Raw genomic sequence first — 18,690 nt, 5'->3', positions numbered from 1 at the left:
CGGTGGTGGGGTGCCATCTCATCTACTCCTAAGTCTGGCAGTTCTGGTTTTATAGAAAAACTTTTTTGTATCTTCTGCGACACTAACTTTACCAAACCCTGGCAGTGGGGAGCTTTGTGTGGGGTTTGAAATTTAACCATTGCACCCTTTATGGTTGCTGTCCTTTTCTCATGTTAGTGAACACTAAGCACCTGTGGCTTACCAGGACCAAGGGGAATATGAAGGTGATGGGGGCCCTGCCCTTGAGGAGCACCCAGCCTGGCATCCTTATGACCTTCCACTGGCTGGACCGTTCTCTGCCCACTGTTGACACTGCAGAGCTGGAACCTGCTTCTACTTTTGTTTTGTTTTGTTTTGTTTGTGACAGCATCTTGCTCTGTTGCCCAGACTGAAGTGCAGTGGCACAATCATGGTTCACTGCCACCTCGACTTCCTGGGCTTGAGCAATCCTGCTGTCCCAGCCTCCCGAGGATCTGGGCTACAGGTGCCCACCACCACACTTGGCTAATTTTTTTTTTTTTTTTTTTTGTAGAGATGAGATTTTACCATATTGCCCAGGTTGGCCTTGAACTCCTGAGCTCAAGTGATCTGCCTGCTTTAGCCTCCTGAAGTGTTGGGATTACAGATGTGAGCACCACATCTGGCCCAGAGTCCAAAGCTTTTCTAAGTTGATTATAGTTTCGGAAGCAAAAGGACTGTAATGGTTTTTATTTTCTTGCCTAAGTCAAAGTCCATTCACGTATAAAGGAGAGACAGGATCCATCGTCGTGTGGCCCTATACGAGTCTCTTTACCACTTGGGCCTCATTTACTTCCCTATAATCCAAGGGATTTGCCTAACTCGAGAAACTGATGCTTTTTAAGCAATGATTTATGGAGCCAAAAGGTTCAAGGACAGAGGGTAGAGGGTATTGTGCAGATGGTGGTTCTGGGTCCTCCACTCCCAATTCAACCACAGCAGTTCTGCTTTTTAAAAATCAAGTTTATATGTTGGAATTCTAACTAAGATTTCATTTGAAAAAGTCTCCCCTGCTAAAAGCAAGCTGAAACCCACTGCCCTGGATCAAGGTTTCTCAACCTCTTGACATTTTGGGCTGCCAGATAATTCTCTGTGGGATGGGGGCGGAGGTGGGACTGTCCTGGGCATTGAAGAGTGTTTAGCAGCATCCTCGGCCTTTACGTGCAAGTACCCCCCAAGTTGTCACTATTAAAAATGTCTCCAGACATTGCCAAATACAGATACTCATTGACGTACCATAGAATTGCATCCTGATAAGCCCACTGTAAGCTGGAATCATAACCATCATTAGTCCCGATTGTCCTGGACTTACCAATCGTTCAGTAAACCCATTGTAAAGTTGAAAAGAAAAATTGTACGCTGAATCATCACAAGTTGGAGACTGTTTATATCTTCTGGGGCACAAAAACTCTACCAGTTAAATACTACTGGTATAAAGCAAAATGATGATTTAATTATCAAGTCACAAACTTGTCACCCCTTCGTATGCAAAGCACTGAGGAACCACAAATGAACTCAATCCCTGAGTTGAACCACATTTTCATTTATGTAGAGGTAAGACAAGAATAACAATGCAATTAGAGAAATGTCACAAGGCTATGCATGATTATCACGTGGAAGGTGCATATTTAATAAAGCAACATTTATGTCATTAATATGTTGTTATTTCATGTTCATTGGCCTTTGCAACTTGTCATATGGTTTCTGGCTCCCTGCTGCCATCTGGTGGCATTGTACTAAACATGCAGGGGCAGTCAAACATCAAAATGATGCCATCAGGTGACAGCTTGGGGGTATGTGCGCCACCAAACTTAGCTCTGGAAAAACAAGAATTTTCCCCAGGGGACAACTGAGATAAAGCAAGCCAGTGATGGATCTGGGACTGGGACTGGAGGACTGATTTAGGGAATTCTGTCAATCTCTAATGGCATAAACTACTATGAAGCCTCTCCTGTGTGCTAAGCACTGGGCTTGAGGTGAGGTGGATCCCAAGAGGAAAGTTGCAGATAGTCACTTCCCATCAGGGGGCAGAGAGCAGACCTGGTGCAGTCACTGTGTCTCAGAGGTGATGCGGGAGGTAAGTCCAGGTGTTATAGGATGCAGAGACCAGCCCATGCTTGAGGGGTCCTTCACAGTCTTGAGGGACAGGTGGGGGCTAGGCAGAGACCGTGGCCAGGTAATTAACAGAACAAGGCACATATGAGAAATGGCACGTAGCTCAGTCCAGCTAGTGCACAGAGTGTGGTGGGGAGCGGTGAGGGAGAAGCTTAAGGGATACATTAGAGAATCGGTCCTCAGGAACTGTGACTCCATTCCTGTGCTGACACATGCTGTGGTCATGTTTTGCAGACTATTGACAAGTGCTCAGTGATCTGGGTGATCAGCGACATAGAGCGAGTTTCTGGGGGACGAGCCCACGAAGACCTTCTGAATGAGAGCATCAAAGCCTGCCAGCGGGGCTTCTGTAGGGACGTGGCCCTTGTGGTCACCAAGGCGGACAAACTCCACTTGCCAGAATACCTACGGTATTGTTCTGGGTTCACGGGGATGTGGGCTTCAGTCAGGGGCTTTCCTCTGTGGGTCCCGACTACAGTAGCATGGAGCTTGACTGTGTAACATGGTTAAGGGGCTTCAGGAAGTGACTGTTGGGGAGGAAACAAAAGACTGGGTGACTTCCTGGGACATCAGGACCCTTGGTTGGGTTGTCTCGGGAATCTGAACTTTCCAGGGTAGCTGCTTAGTGCCAAGCTGGTATCCCCTACACAGCTCTGGGGGTGCTACTCACATGTACCAGATGCAGATGGTACCTCCTGCACTGTGCGATTTGATGATCTCACCTGCTCCACAGATGTAGAAAGTGTAGACACCCCTGTAACTAAGAGGTACAGCCCCATAATCCTACCTGGCAGGATACAGCTTTTTTTTTTTTTTTTTTTTTTCTTTTTTCTTTTTTCTTTTTTTGAGACGGAGTCTTGCTGTGCCGCCCAGGCTAGAGTACAGTGGCACGATCTCAGCTCACTGCAACCTCCATTTCCCGGGTTCAAGTGATTCTCCTGCCTCAGCCTCCCAAATAGCTGGGATTACAGATGCCAGCCGGTATAACTGGCTAAGTTTTGTATTTTTAGTAGAGATGGGGTTTCACCATGTTGGCCGGGGTGGTCTTGAACTCCAGACCTCAGGGGATCTGCGTGCCTTGGCCTCCGAAAGTGCTGGGATTACAGGAGTGAGCTACCGCACCCAACCCAGGGTACAGCTTTGATGTTTCAGGTTTTTGTACTCCTGAGCTTTTTAAAAATCATTAAAAATTATTTTTATTTTTATTTTAAGTTCCAGGGTACATGTGCAGGATCCGCAGGTTTGTTACCTAGGTAAATGTGTGCCATGGTGGTTTGCTGCACAGATCAACCCATTACCTAGGTATTAAGCCCAGCATCCCCACCCAGAGACTCCTGAGCTTTTTAACTCACTTGGAACAAGTCCTCAAAAGTTTTAGAACTTTAGGTGAAGGTAGATGCATTCTCTAAGAGCTGTATTCTAACAAATAAAAGGTAAGCATTTGTGGGCTTAATAGATGTTGATTTCCATGGAGAGCTCTGCTGTTGCTATAGCTAGGAAGACTATAACTAACCTTCTATATTGGGATAATTTTGAGAGTGAGAGGGGGTGTGATTAGTCCTTAGAGGGGATCAGCGGGCATAAACTGGGGTTTCCTGTATCCATGGGGTGTGTGCTCACGGGATGTAATGTCACGGATGCGTCTCACCTCCAACAGGAGCTCCTTTACCACCCCTCCACCATTTCCTCCACACTCCCTGAAGCTTAGGTCTGACTGCCGTCTTCAGGAATTCACTTGCTGTCATGGTCTGGGTTGGAATTGCAGCTTCATTTTTTTCTCCTGCATTTCTCCTCATCTCACCCCAGTAGAGAATATCTCCAGCCCTCCCTTTCCAATGCCAACATTAAAATTAACACAATTAGGCTGGGTGTGGTGGCTCACACCTGTAATCCTAGCACTTTGGGAGGCTGAGGTGGGCAGATCACAAGGTCAGGAGATCAAGACCATCCTGGCCAACATGGTGAAACCCCATCTCTACTAAAAAATACAAACTAAATTAGCCGGGCGTGGTGGTATGTGCCTGTAGTCCCAGCTACTCAGGAGGCTGAGGCAGGGGAATCGCTTGGACCCGGGATGCGGAGGTTGCAGTGAGCTGAGATCGTACCACTGCAGTCCGGCCTGGGCGACAGAGCAAGATTCCATCTCAAAATAATAATAATAATAAAATCTAATTTATTAATAATAAGCATTTATTGAACACGGGTAGGGGCTGTGGATTCAGAGGCACATTGCCCAGTCTTTGAGCTCACCATCTAAAAGAGGGTTAAAGGTTATCCATGAAGGGACAAGCCAGGTGCTATGGGAACCCAGGGTAAGAGGGCTGCATTTTTGACTGGGACAGGGAGTGAGGTCACAGAAAAGGTTCACAGCTGACAAAATGCTGGCTGGCTGTTGAGAAATGAAGGCACTTTTTTCAAGTGGACGCTGGAGGTGGGTCAGAAGAGAGAGCATCAGATCAAAGAAAGAGCTTATGAAAAGGTGCGACACAGAGCAGTATGTGCTGCTTTTAGGGAAAGTCAAAGACTGCAGTGACACATCGTAAAAGTTAAGTAATTGTGACATTTTCCTAATTTCATTTCAGAGAAAGAAAGGCGGGAAATGTAAGTATGAACTAGTTTTTAATTTTTTTATTACCCCTGCTCAGTCGAAAATCCACACATAATTTTTGCTTCCCCAAAAACTTAACTACTAATAGCCACAGTTGATTGGAAGTCGTACCGATAGCATAAACAATCAGTTAATACGTATTTTGTATATGTATTATGTTCTGTATTCTTACAGTAAAGTAAGCTAGAGAAAAGAAAACATCATTAAGAAAATCATGGCTGGGAGTGGTGGCTTATGCCTGTAATCCCAGCACTTTGGAAGGCCGAGGTGGGCAGATCACGAGGTCAGGAGTTCAAGACCAGCCTGACCAACATGGTGAAACCCCGTCTCTACTAAAAACACAAAAATTAGCTGGGCGTGGTGGTGCGCACCTGTAATCCCAGCTGCTCAGTAGGCTGAGGCAGGACAATCACTTGAACCTGGGAGGCGGAGGTTGCAGTGAGCCGAGATGGCGCCATTTCACTCCAGCCTGGGCAACAGCGAGACTCTGTCTCAAAAAAAAAAAAAAGAAAAGAAAGAAAGAAAATCATAAGGAAGAGAAAATACATTTACAATACGGCACTGTATTTATCAATAGAGTAAGTTTACTTCATCTGTTTACAAGATGAATTGTACATCTGAAATGACAGGCAACAGCAGCTGCAGACCTCAATCTATGGCACATATGAAGCGATTCAACTTTTTCTTGCAATGTCATGACTTTTCTCTGCTACTTGGGAGCCGCTCCAGGATCACTGGACTTCAGATGGGTCCCATGGTGTTATTCAAGATTTAGGGTATTGCACTAAACAGGCTGCAGAATACATGAGAACTGCAAGAGATCACTTTTTATTGCCATATGCAATTTACTGGAGCGATGAACTGCTTTCGTGGAGATGATTAGCATCACATGGTGTTTGGCATTTTAAGTGGATATTTGCAACACTTGAGCTACCACAGCAGCAACAGGAGGTTGCTCTGAAGTTATTACAGTAGTATAGTGTGTACTACAGTTAATTTTATGCAGTTACGATTTAATACTGCATCTTAATGCTTGTTTACATTTCTCTTGACTGCAAATGGTACCATGTATAGTCTATAGGTGTTTATAGAAGTTTTGATAAATTTTAACTTTTCATAATAGTATCATGCATTTCATGGTAGTACATGATCAAATATAAACTGGGATCTGCATCTATTTTATACATTCATGACATACCTTTTTCTTAACTTTTTGTTATTTTTAGGCTACAGGGTTTGTCTGTGAGTTTTTTCAGATTGTCGCAAATCTTCAAAATGTTTTTCAATTATTGAAAAAGAATCCACGTATAAATGGACCCACGCAGTTCAAACCCATGTTGTCCAAGGGTCAACTGTGTTTTTTTTTCTTTTGAAATGGAGTCTCACTCTGTCGCCCAGGCTGTAGTGCAGTGACGCAATCTCGACTCACTGCAACCTCTGCCTCCTGGGTTCAAGCGATTCTCCTGCCTCAGCCTCCTGAGTAACTGGAACTACAGGCATGTGCCGCTACACCTGGCTAATTTTTTGTATTCTTAGTAGAGACGGGGTTTCACTGGATTAGCCAGGATAGTCTCAATCTCCTGACCTCATGATCCACCTACCTTGGCCTCCTGAAATGCTGGGATTACAGGCGTGAGCCACCATGCCCGGCAACTGTGTGTAATTCTAATACAGTGCATGCGTATTTGACTGTCTGGACCAAATGAAGATCTGCCAAAAAAATGTGCGTCTTGCCACCTCATTACTGTTGATAACACTGCTCTTTGCATGCTTCTATTTCCTTTCACAACCTAGCAAGCTATTCAGAGTCAGCGAGAGGCTGTTTTAGAAAGAAATGAAATGATAAAACTACAAAGAACTAGAATTCTCAAGGAAAAACTGAAGGTGAGTTAACAGTTTCCCTATGTGTTTTTCTGTATCCCAGCAACTAGATTTTGAGATACAAATGTATACCTGGTATTGTGTAGTTGCAAGGGCAAAAGCTTTGGAATAGACAGTTTGTTCATTTGGTTTGTTTTGTTTTTGAGATGGAGGTCTCACTCTGTTGGCCAGGCTGGAGTGCAGCGGTGTGATCTCGGCTCGCTGCAACCTCTGCCTCCCAGGTGCAAGAGATCCTCCCACCTCAGCCTCTCAAGTAGCTGGGACTATAGGCATGCACCACCATGTCTGGCTAATTTTTGTAGTTTTTGTAGAGATGGGGTTGCACCATGTTGTCCAGGCTAGTCTCAAACTCCTGGGCTCGAGCGATCCACCTGCCTTGACCTCCCAAAGTACTGGGATTACTGACCTAGAGGAGACATTTTGGATTTAACTCAGTCCTACTGCTTCAGTTACCTCTGAGGCTCCATTTTCTCATCTTTAAAGTGGGGAGATAATGATATCTATCTCCTGTGATTGTCGGGAGGGTCAGATGAGCATGTGGTCCACAGAGGAGTAGGCCCACGTGAGTCTGGGATCTCCATACAGTGGAGGAACTCTGGAGCTGTGGGACATGGAGGAAAGATGCCAGGTCACACTGGTGGCAGGGGAGGTGGGACTGGGGAGGTATTCAAGGAAAACTCAGCCTCTGGGCAGAATTTTATTTTTTTATTATTATTATTATTTTGAGACTTAGTCTCGCTCTGTCACCCAGGCTGGAGTACAGTGGCACAATCTTGGCTCAGTGCAACCTCCATCTCCTGGGTTCAAGCGATTCTGCTGCCTCAGCCTCCTAAGTAGCTGGGATTACGGGCACATGCCACCACACACAGTTAATTTTTGTGTTTTTAGTAGAGATGGGCTTTTACCATGTTGACCAGGCTGGTCTCGAACTCCTGACCTCAGGTGATCTGCCTGCCTCAGTCTCCTAAAATGCTGGGATTACAGGTGTGAGCCACCGCGCCTGGCCAATTTTATTATTATTATTTTTAAAGACTGGGTTTCCACTATGTTGCCCAGGCTGGTCTCGAACTCCTGGGCTGAAATGATCCTCCTGCCTCAGCCTCCCACGTAGCTGGGACTACAGCTCAGCAGGCACCACAGTGCTCTGCAGAGCAGAATTTTAAAGAAACTGTAGTCTTAAGTGAGGTGAAAAAGTCGAGAAGGCACTTTTGAGGCAGAAGCAAGAACACCATTGACATAGGCTGCTGTGTTTGGTGAATGACAGGCTTGGAAAGGCTCAGAGGGGGAGTGAGAGGGGGTGGATGGGGATAAGGCCTGAGCTGCGTTTAGTATTTTCTTATTTTTACTATTTTATCACTAAAATGGGTACAAACATACAACTCTTTACTATCATAGTCTTTTTTTTTTTTTTTTTTTTTTTTGAGACAGAGTCCCACTCTGTCGCCTGGGCTGGAGTGCAGTGGTACAATCTCAGCTCACTGCAACCTCCGACCCCTGGGTTCAAGCGATTTTCCTGCCTCAGCCTCCCAAGTAGCTGGGATTACAAGTGCCCGCTACTATGCCCAGCTAATTTTTGTAGTTTTAGTAGAGATGGGGTTTCACCATGTTGGCCAGGCTGGTCTCGAACTCCTGACCTCAGGTGATCTGCCTGCCTTGGCCTCCCAAAGTGCTGGAATTACAGGCATGAGCCACCACGTCCGGCCTATAACAGTCTTATACAACTATAAAACTAAAACCAAGTTTAAGATAAAATATAAACAAAATAACATAAGGGATATATCAGAGTAAGTACAATGTGACAGATGATATGTTTGGCTGAAACAAAATCTTCGGTATTGGATTCAGTAGTAAAAACATCTGGCCGATGTCCAGCTCTATATTCAATTTCTTTCTGTATTTTGTCTTCAATGATATTGATACAGAAAACATTTGCTGTACAACATGGAACTGAAAATTTCAAAGCTTTTGTTTCTAGCGCAGTATCATTAGGCCTCATGCTTAAGCCAGAATATTGTACTAGGCAATTCTTGAATGCCAGTTTTAATGAGGCAAAACTTAGTAAAGCTGGTCGTGGTCTCCTGAATTGTTCTTGTTGGTAATAAAGAAATATGCATTGTATGAGTGCCTGATCATATTATCCCTGGAAACAGAAACATGGAATACTTCAATACACAATTTACAACTATGCCAGTAAACATGCCGAATTGGTTTGTATAAGTTAGGGCCTGGGCGGCAGTACATCAGCTTGCAGGGTGACTATAGCTGTCACTGCTATGGTGCAAGTTCTTCTGAGGCCTCCAACACACACCTCTGATGGCAAGGTGATACCTTCATTCTCCAACCACTTTATTTCAGTTTGAAATATTGTGAAACCTTGACTTGTGCTACATGCCATCGTTTGGAACTTTTTTTTTTTTTCCCCAGACAGGTCTCACTCTGTCACCCAGGCTGGAGTATAGTGGCGCAATCATAGCTCACTGCAACCTTGAATTCCTGGGCTCAAGCTATCTTTCTGCCTGCCCTCCACTCCCCCCGACCCCCACCAGCCTCCCAAGGGGTTAGGACTACCGGTATACCAGTATGCACCACCACATCCAGCTAATTTTTAAATTTTTTGTAGAGACAGGGTATGTTGCCCAGGCTGGTCTCTAATTCCTGGGCTCAAACAGTTCTGCTTGGGCCTCCCAAAGCACTGGGATTACAGGTGTGAGCCACAGTGCCTGGCCTTGGAGCAAATTTAGTTTTAATCACAGGAAACATGAGATGGAAGTTCTTTATAAGGCGTTCCTTGAGCTTCCGTCACTTTTTTTTTTTTTTTGGATGCATTTGAGATAGGCAGTCACTTTGCACATACCTCAGTATCAAAACACAACCCACCTTCATCTACATGTGGATGTCTCCCTTTCCTAGGTCCCATGAAGCACTTAAGTGTTGCTTTGCAAGAAAATCTGGAATTACTGTCTACTCCACCAACCACGAGCATTTTTTCCACTAACATCAAATATATGCTCCACGTTTCCATTTCCAGGCCTTTTGATGTAAAGGCCTGGAAAATGCTGACCTTTCAATGCTGAATCATAACATAATCTTTTAAAAGGCATATTAAATGGCAGTTAAGTAATGCACACAACTCATTAGAAGGAAGGGCAATGTGAACAGCTGTGACCAAGTTTGCCATGTGCAGTGTATGAGCCTCCTAAGCACCACAGCTAGGTGGCTTGGAACAACAGAAAATTATTCTCTCCCAGTTCTGGAGGCTGGAAGTCCAAAATCAAGGTGTTAGCAGCACCATGCTCCCTCTGAAGCTGTGGGAAGGATCTGGTCCAGTTCTCTCTCTGCTTCTGGTAATTCCTGGCTTGTGGCAGCACAACTCCAGTCTTCATGTGCCATTCTTCTTATGTGTGTGTCTCTTTATCCAAATTTCCTCTTTTTTTAAATACACCAGTCATTGGATTAGGGGTCCACCCTACTCCAGTATGACTTCATCTTAATACATTTTATCCTCAATGACCCAATTTCCATATAAGGTCACATTTTTAGGTAGTGGAGACTAGGACCTCAACATGTGAATTTTGGAGGGGAATATATTTCAACCCATAACACCCAGGCAGTGACACCACCTTGTGACTGCCACCTGCCCTACGGCAGTTGCAACATGCATCTCAATTTCAAAAATATTAAACGGGAAACGATGTGCCTCTTAGTATTGATAAGCTGTGGTCACATGTCAGCTGAAATTATGTGGTTGAAGATTGGGGATCACAATGTAGTTATGGATTTGGGTTATTAGTTTGAGATTCAAGACTGAGACACAGGCACATAGATCCTTCCAAGATGTGTGATTTGGGCCCCATCCTATAGTAATGCAACTTTTCAGCTCCACATCTTTTCTTATTACCTGGTATGTTACGGGTCACTTGACCTCCCCTTAAATTTTGCCTTGACCCAGTTTTTTGTTTGTTTTGTTTTTTTGTTTTGTTCCCATTGCCCAAGATGGAGTGCAATGGTGCGATCTTGGCTCACCACAACTTCCAACTCCCGGGTTCAAGCAATTCTCTTGCCTCAGCCTCCCGAGTAGCTAGGATTATAGGCATGTGCCACCACGCCTGGCTAATTTTGTACTTTTAGTAGTAGAGACAGGGTTTCTCCAGGTTGGTCAGGTTGGTCTGGAACTCCTGACCTTAGGTGATCTGCCCACCTTGGCCTGCCAAAGTGCTGGGATTACTGTGGCATAAGCCACTGTGCCCGCCTGCCTGCCCGCCCGCCCTCCCTCCCTTCCTTCCTTCCTTCCTTCCTTCCTTCCTTCCTTCCTTCCTTCCTTCCTTCCTTCCTTCTTTCCTTCCTTCCTTCCTTCTTTCCTTCCTTCCTTCCTTTCCAGCATCTTCCTCTGTTGTCCCGGCTACAGTTCAATGGCACGATCTTGGCTCACTACAGCCTCCAGCTCCCAGGCTAAAGTGATTCTCCTACCTCAGCCTCCGGAGTAGTTGGGACTACAAGTGTATGCCTCCATGCCTGGCTAATTTTTTGTATTTTTAGTAGAGACGGGGTTTCACCATGTTGGCCAGGCTGGTCCTGAATTCCTGAGCTTATGCAATCTGCCTGTCTCGGCCTCCCAAAGTGCTGGGATTACAGGTGTGAGGCACCGTGCCTGGCCTCCCTTTTGGTTTGAGTTTCCCCATTTTCTCCTCTTTCACATACAATATCTTTCTACAAACTTTAATATATTGTGTTACGTTTTATTATGATAAGCCATGTGTTTAAATTAGAGCAGTGTCTAATGTTTCTGTGGCGTAATTTAATAAATATCTACTAACATCTTGGATCCTACCTCCAACTATAGCTGTTTCTACTTATCTTTTACAATAATATGAACACTTTATACTAGAGTCACTTCATTGACACTATAAAAACATTTCTTTTTGCTACAATAAAAAGCATAAATGTTAACTAATCTTCAATAATTTTTAGAAAAGTTATACAAGGTTTAGGTCCAGATTTTAAATAATGCAAACATCTGGGCACAGCTAAGCACATGCCTTTCTTGGAACGGTTTTAAAACCCTACTTAAACCTAATTCTACATTAATTTCATCTCCCAGTAGAAAATAGTTTCAGCTTTCCCTAAACTTTTTCCTAGAGTGAAAACTCTATCAAAGCAAATTCTCAGCAGATAGATTCTTTATGCAACTTCAGCTGACTCTATAAGAGGGTTGGTAGGGGTGGGCCTCTGGCAGTCTACACAGATATCTGTGTTCCAGCCTTAACTACATGTGCTTCCAGCTTGCCAGGGACACGGCTTCTCACCAGTCTCAGTGGACTGCAGGGCGTCTACTCACTCAGCTCTTTTATATCTTTACATCAGAAAGAGATTGACAACTCTCCACTGGTTTCTACCTCCCTCAAATACCCACACCCACACATATACATTCTATAGGTGAATGTTTTTCTCTTTTTTTTTAAGTGAGAAGAATGAAAGAATATGGAATGCTATTTATGTATGATTCTAGCATGACTTCTCCAGGACAATGTTTTTCTAAGCATAAAAAAAGACTTTCTCAAATAATCCTTAATTGCTTGACTTTTTTTTTCCCCCCCCCCCGAGATGGAGTCTTTCTCTGTCACCCAGGCTGGAGTGCAATGACACGATCTCAGCTCACTGCAACCTCCACCTCTCGGGTTCAAACAATTATCTTGCCTCAGCCTCTCGAGTAGCTGCGACTACAGGTGCACACCACCACACCTGGCTAATTTTTGTATTTTTTAGTAGAAGTGGGGTTTCACCTATTGGCCAGGCTGGTCTCGAACTCCTGACCTTGTGATCCGCCCACCTCGGCCTCCCAAAGTGCTAGGATTACAGGTGTGAACCACCACGCCCAGCCAATTGCTTGACATTTAACATCATAATTTGTTTCAACATTAGTCTGCATTAAAATGTGTATGATCACTCACTACCTAAGAAATTGTTGCTTTTATAGGACTTTAGTCAGGTTTGTGTTGTGTTGCACTTGGAAATATTTAACAACTAGCTCTTTGTTTAAAAAAGAATCCCCCAAAACAAACAAATGATAAAAAAACAAAGGGCTGATGTGTACCATTTGCCAATTCCTGTGGTGTAAATAGGAGTTAGTGGAGATTAGGACCTCAACATGTGAATTTTGGAGGGGGATACATTTCAGCTCATAACATGCAGGCAGTGACAACCACCTTGTGACTGCTACCTGGCCTACAGCAGTTGCAAGATGCATCTCAATTTCAGAAATATTAAACAGGGAAACAATGTGCCTCTTAGTATTGATAAGCTACGGTCACATGTCAGCTGAAATTACTTGATTGAAAATTGGGGATCACAATGTGGTTACGGATTTGGGTTATCAGTTTGAGATTCAAGATTGAAACAGTCCCACTATTGTCAATTTCAAACTACCAGTGTGACGTCACGGAATGCAGAGTAGGAAAGTGATGTGTGCTCTTGGCTTTCAGGAACTGGTACGAGCTGGCTGCAGCACGCCACTGCCCATTCCAGACATGTGCTTCTTTTTTGAGAAAGGATCCTGGTATTATTACCCCTCTGAACATTTAAATACACCTTTGAACTATTATCTCTACACATTTTCTTCTAGAATTGATATTTAACTCCCAAGACAATAGTTTCTATGCAGCAGTTCCCTCATAACTTCTGACCTTGTTAGGACTGGACAGATGGCAACACCAGACCTTGAGAACATTGTCTGTTCCCAGAGGGGGCCATGGAGAACTGAAAGTGAGTGAGCTGAAATTGGCTGAAGGCTCTTGTGGGTCCTGTGCATGATTGCCTTTGCTGTGGTTTGAGTTATTCTGTTTTCTGTGTGACTCTTTCACTTCAGAGAAAACTGCCAGCTGACTTCAAGGTTCTGGAAGCCTCAGATCTGGTGTATACAGTCAGCGCCCAGGAGTACTGGCAGCAGGCTCTCCTCACCGAGGAGGAAACGGGTAATTTATGATTTTTTTTAATCTCCAGCACTAAAATTCTCAAGATCAAGTGGCACTTAAAATTTCCTGTTCTAGAACTTTTTGTGCAACACAATTTTTTTCCAGCTTGCCACGGTTTCAATACCAATTGCAAATAAAGATATTTTCTTGTTTGTATTTTTTTTTTTTTTTTTTTGAGACAGAGTCTCGCTCTGTCACCCAGGCTGGAGTACAGTGGCCGGATCTCAGCTCACTGCAAGCTCTGCATCCCGGGTTTATGCCATTCTCCTGCCTCAGCCTCCCGAGTAGCTGGGACTACAGGCGCCCGCCACCGCGCCCGGCTAGTTCTTTGTATTTTTTAGTAGAGACGGAGTTTCACCGTGTTAGCCAGGATGGTCTCGATCTCCTGACCCCGTGATCCGCCCGTCTCGGCCTCCCAAAGTGCTGGGATTACAGGCTTGAGCCACCGTGCCTGGCCCTTCTTTGCATTGTTATGGTGTCAGAGACCACAATTCCTCTGGCCTCCAAATCTTACCATGGGTTGGTAAAGTTCAAATAATTGGGTTGCCGGATGTGGTGGCTCACCCCTGTAATCCCAGCACTTTGGGAGGCCAAGGTGGGTAGATCACCTGAGGTCAGGAGTTTGAGATCAGCCTGACCAACATGGTGAAACCCCATCTATACTAAAAATAGAAATTAGCCAGGCTTGGTGGTGCATGCCTATAATCTCATCTACTTGGAAGGCTGAGGCAGGAGAATTGCTTGAACCCAGGAGGCAGAGGTTGCAGTGAGCTGAGATCGCGCCATTACACTCCAGCCTGGGCAACAAGAGCAAAACTCTGTCTCAAAAAAACAACAAAAAGCCAGGGGCAGTGGCTCTTGCCTGTAGTCACAGCACTTTGGGAGACTGAGGCAGGTGGATCACCTAAGGTCAGGAGTTCAAGACCAACCTGGCCAACATGGTGAAACCCTGTTTCTACTAAAAAATATAAAAATTAGCCAGGCATGGTGGCGGGCACCTGTAATCCCAGCTACTCAGGAGGCTGAGGCAGGAGAATTGCTTGAACCTGGGAGGCGGAGGTTGCAGTGAGCTGAGATCGCGCCATTGCACTCCAGCCTGGGTGACAAGAGCAGAACTCCATCTCAAAAAAAAAAAAAACTGGGTTATTTCCTTAGTCCCCTCCCACCCAGCTATGGGCATTTTTAGAATTATTTTGTGAGTGACTATTGTATATTTTGTCTGCGAGGCAGGGAAAGCATAAGGCATGGCTCTTTCTTCACAGAACTTGAAATATGGATGAGGAGCTAATACTAACCCAAGTGCAGAAATTGAAGTAAAACTGAGGCTTCGTTAGTTGCTGCTGACGGTTGAGTGCAACAGCAGCCCGGGGAATCTAGAGCTCTGTGTGCATTAGACACTCAGTGGAAAGTGGGTGGGCAGGCAGGGTCAGGACTGCATTGTCATCTGAACTTGACAAGGCTTGCGACGTGCATGCATTTTAGTAGACGTGTAGGTATGTGCATGGAGGTTAAGGAGCAGAAGGTGTGAAATGTTCCCAGAGATGGGGGAACTGCTTGATTAAGGGTATAAAAGACAAAATTAGCATGGTATATGGAAGGAATAATATAGAGAAATTGCTACATATGGGAATAATGGGGAAAAGGACAGGAATCCTGTCACATCTAGAATCCTGCATGTCAGAGGTTCTTCTTCCTTTCTACAGCAAGCATGGGCTATTCCAGTGTTAAGGGCTAGTTGACATAGAAAAGTCTAGGGGGACTGAAGGGCTGAGACTCTAGACTTGTGAGCACTTTGCTTTACCTCTGTAAGTGATAGCTGTCCAAAGGAAAGACCCCATGTTTTCAACCAGCCTATTCTTTTCCATGTGGTTTTTTTAATACGGCTAAGTAAAATGAATATGCAGTATTGCTGATCTACGATTCATCACTGTCATTGATCCTAGACAGGGGAAAAGTGCTTTTCAGAAAGGTTGATTCTGTAGGCATCCAGCCCACTCGGGATCTCAACTCTAGTTCATTCAGACCGCCATCTTGGTCTTTCAACTTTTATGAATTCTATTGACCACAAACTTGTGGCCTTTTACAATTATTTGTACTGTCTGTGAATTCCAGAAATCCCTAAGTTAAGAGAATACGTCAGGAAGAGGCTCTTGGACAAGAAGAGGAGGACGGTGACCAAGTATGTGACTGAAGCCTTTGGCCTGTTGCTCCTCACAGATAGTTTCAGCTCCACACAAAACCTGCCGGTATGGAACACATTGGGTTTTCATATTCTCCCTGTACCTGGGCAGGACATTTCCTTTTACCAAGTTAGAAAATTAACTTATGATATTTTTTCTTTTCATATTAAAGGAAGATATGAAGTTCAGAGAGTCTAAAAGGACAAAAAGATAATTAGAAGGTTAAAATCATAACGTTTGGGTAAAAGATAAAGGAATAATATTTTACCTGGGACAGATGGGCTGAGAGAAAAATGTCAAAATAGTAGCTATTTTCCATCTCTCCTGAGACTCGAACAAGGTGGAGCATGCATGTTTAAGCAATGGCAGGCGTGATTTGGCTTGCTTCTAGTGGAATACAGACTCTTCTTGGTTATCCTGGAGAGGCGTGCTTATGTACACAGTCCAAAAATATTTCATCTGTTTCTGGTGCTGTCAGAATCTCAAGCTCAGAGGAGCGTAGGAAAATAATGTGAGAGGATGGAAGCTCAGAGGGAATTTCAGTAGAGTTTTGATAGTTATCTTCACTGGCAAGAATGCAGGCCTTCTGAAAAACTAGTTAAAATTACTTTTCTCATAGTAATTGACATATTTATCTCTTCATGGATGATTTCTTTTTAACCCTAAAATAAGAGGGATAAGCTACTAGATTAGAGACTTGAGGGGTTTTGGAGAAAAACCTCTTACCGTCATCAGTCACCAGCTGTGTTGTCTCCTTATGAGAGATGGAATATACAAAGACAGTGGCTGGACCATGTGTAAAAGTAGATCTCTGACCCACAGCCTGCAGCAATCTGCCCAGAAACCAACCTCTTATCTACAATAAACAGCCCAGGAAGCCTTCTGTCTGTAAGTCAGACTTGCAGGAAGTCAAACTGCTATCTCTAATAACAATCCAGGAGGTTGAAGAATAACTCTGTTAACAATCTGCACTAGATGGCCAGGACTTGATGAATAACTTCCCTAATCTCTTTCCCTGCTTCCAACTTACTACCAACCGGAAAAGTCAAATGTCTATAGCTAACCAACCACATTGGCTGCTCTGCTTTTAGCTAGCCCGTCTCTAGTGTCCCCAGGCCAACAACCTCCAATCAGGGCACCCCTGAAGCCTTTCCTTTTGTCCACCATGAAGCTTTTCCACTCCCCTGCCTGCTTTTGAGTCTCTGCTAAACTCAAATAATGGTGGCCGACTCCATTGCTGTAGTGAGCTCTGAATAAACAGCCTCTGCCTGTTCTTATTTGGTTGGTCCTCACTTACTTCCACGCTTGCCTTCACCCGTCAGATGTGCACAGTCAAGGTGTTTGTCTTCTTGTTATGCCGGAACAGGGAAGAGGCAGAGGAAGTACATGAATAGGGCTCTGTGAGGGGTCGAGGAGCTGATCCTGAGGATGGGGAAGGTGGGCCAATGGTGACCCTGTGGGGTGGCAAGGGGAGGCAGACACTCGAGACTTGACTTCCACGTGGGAGTAAGCAGTGCCACCTGGAGCCTTTGGTTGTGTATAAAGGCTTGTAAAAAGGCTTTAGTGGTGTGGGATCTTTCTTCTGCATAAAAGGGGCATATAGAGCAAAATTCAATCTTTTTTTAATCATATGTCTTATGGCTTGTTTTGGTCTAGTTATACAAGACAGAAACAAAACCAAACTCTTGGAATGTGATATTTTCTCATTTGACTTTTGTCTGCTGAAATTGTTGGGGAAGGATTTGACCTTCCAATTTCCCAAAGCAGTTCTTCAGGGTGAAATTTGTCTCTCGGCCCAGCACAAGATTGCTTTTGGAAGTGCTGATGGAAAATGAATCCGAGGTGGGCTGTGTGTGGTTGGTGTATTTTACAAACATAAGGACAAGGCATTTTGCCATCAAGGCCGGAAGTGCCCACCCCACATGCTTTTCTTTGCTAATATGGAAGTGCAGTGCTCAGAGGGGCTCAGATTCACCCTTGCAGCCAGACTCTAAGCAGCGGAAAACACAGAGGAGAAGGGGGCTGACTGGCAATTCTGCAATAGCTATGTTAGGGAGTTGCTGGCAACTTTGCTCAAAATTCCTTGGCCTTAGATATTGGTCTTACTCTTAGCTCTTTGATAGGAAGTTGGAAGGCAAGAATTTGTCAGTTCCTTTGAATTTTGAAAAATCAAATCTAAATATGTGTGTGATTGATTTTTTTTTCAAAGATGATCACTGAAACCAAAAATTTAGAGTTTGAGTAGTGATTTTAAATAAGCAATCATTATTTTTAAGAATTCATAGGAAGTTGATGATCACATCTCAATGTCAAATGAAGTCTGCGTTTATTCACACTAAGGGCCAGCTTCTCTGTTTCTTATTGTTCTTTTGTTCTCCACCCTTCCCTTTCTTATCATTCTTTTGTTTATTCAAGAGAGATTTATTGACAGTGAGGCATTGTGAGAATCATGCCCATAGTTTTTGTTTTCATGACTTCTTTCTTCTTTCATTTTCATCACTGGTGACAACACAAATTCAAAAGAATCTAAAGGATGTCCTGGGAAAAAATGCTTTGTAGAATTCTTAATGGTGAAAATGAGGAAAATTCCTGGGGTGCACCGAATTCTAAACAGTCTCCATAAACTCTAAAACGTATTTACTCCAAGATTCACCAAGTTTTAGAGTGTGAGGTTGTTTTCAAGATCATTCAACCCAGTTCACTTACTTTAAAGATGATACCGTTGAGAACCAGAGAAGTTAAATTACCTATATCATGTCACACATCGATTCGAGAGCTATTTCTGTCTATTTGGAATAGAATTTAAAAGCCCAAATTATCTCGCAGTTTCTCTGGGCCCTGCATTTAATCCAGAAATGTCTGTGGGTTTTGCTGTCTGTGCTGTGCCCTAGAATAAAAGAACATGACTAAGAGCCTGTTC

At 44.1% G+C, this 18,690-nt stretch overlaps 1 protein-coding gene across 3 annotated transcripts in view; it reads left to right on the top strand.

Moving 5' to 3' along the window:
• Positions 1–18,690, top strand: part of NUGGC (nuclear GTPase, germinal center associated) — a 67,086-nt gene that overhangs the window by 26,924 nt on the left and 21,472 nt on the right. For all 3 annotated transcript variants that reach the window (XM_009212753.4, XM_017961888.3, XM_003902593.5), the window contains 5 exons: positions 2,368–2,543; positions 4,716–4,734; positions 6,536–6,625; positions 13,485–13,590; positions 15,703–15,836. In XM_009212753.4, the coding sequence (XP_009211017.2) occupies positions 2,368–2,543; positions 4,716–4,734; positions 6,536–6,625; positions 13,485–13,590; positions 15,703–15,836 (525 nt within the window). The remainder of the gene's footprint in view (positions 1–2,367; positions 2,544–4,715; positions 4,735–6,535; positions 6,626–13,484; positions 13,591–15,702; positions 15,837–18,690) is intronic.

Source organism: Papio anubis, chromosome 8 (genome assembly GCF_008728515.1).
Source record: "Papio anubis isolate 15944 chromosome 8, Panubis1.0, whole genome shotgun sequence".
Classification (NCBI taxonomy): Eukaryota; Metazoa; Chordata; class Mammalia; order Primates; family Cercopithecidae; genus Papio; species Papio anubis.
This window is presented reverse-complemented; position numbering and strand designations above follow the sequence as displayed.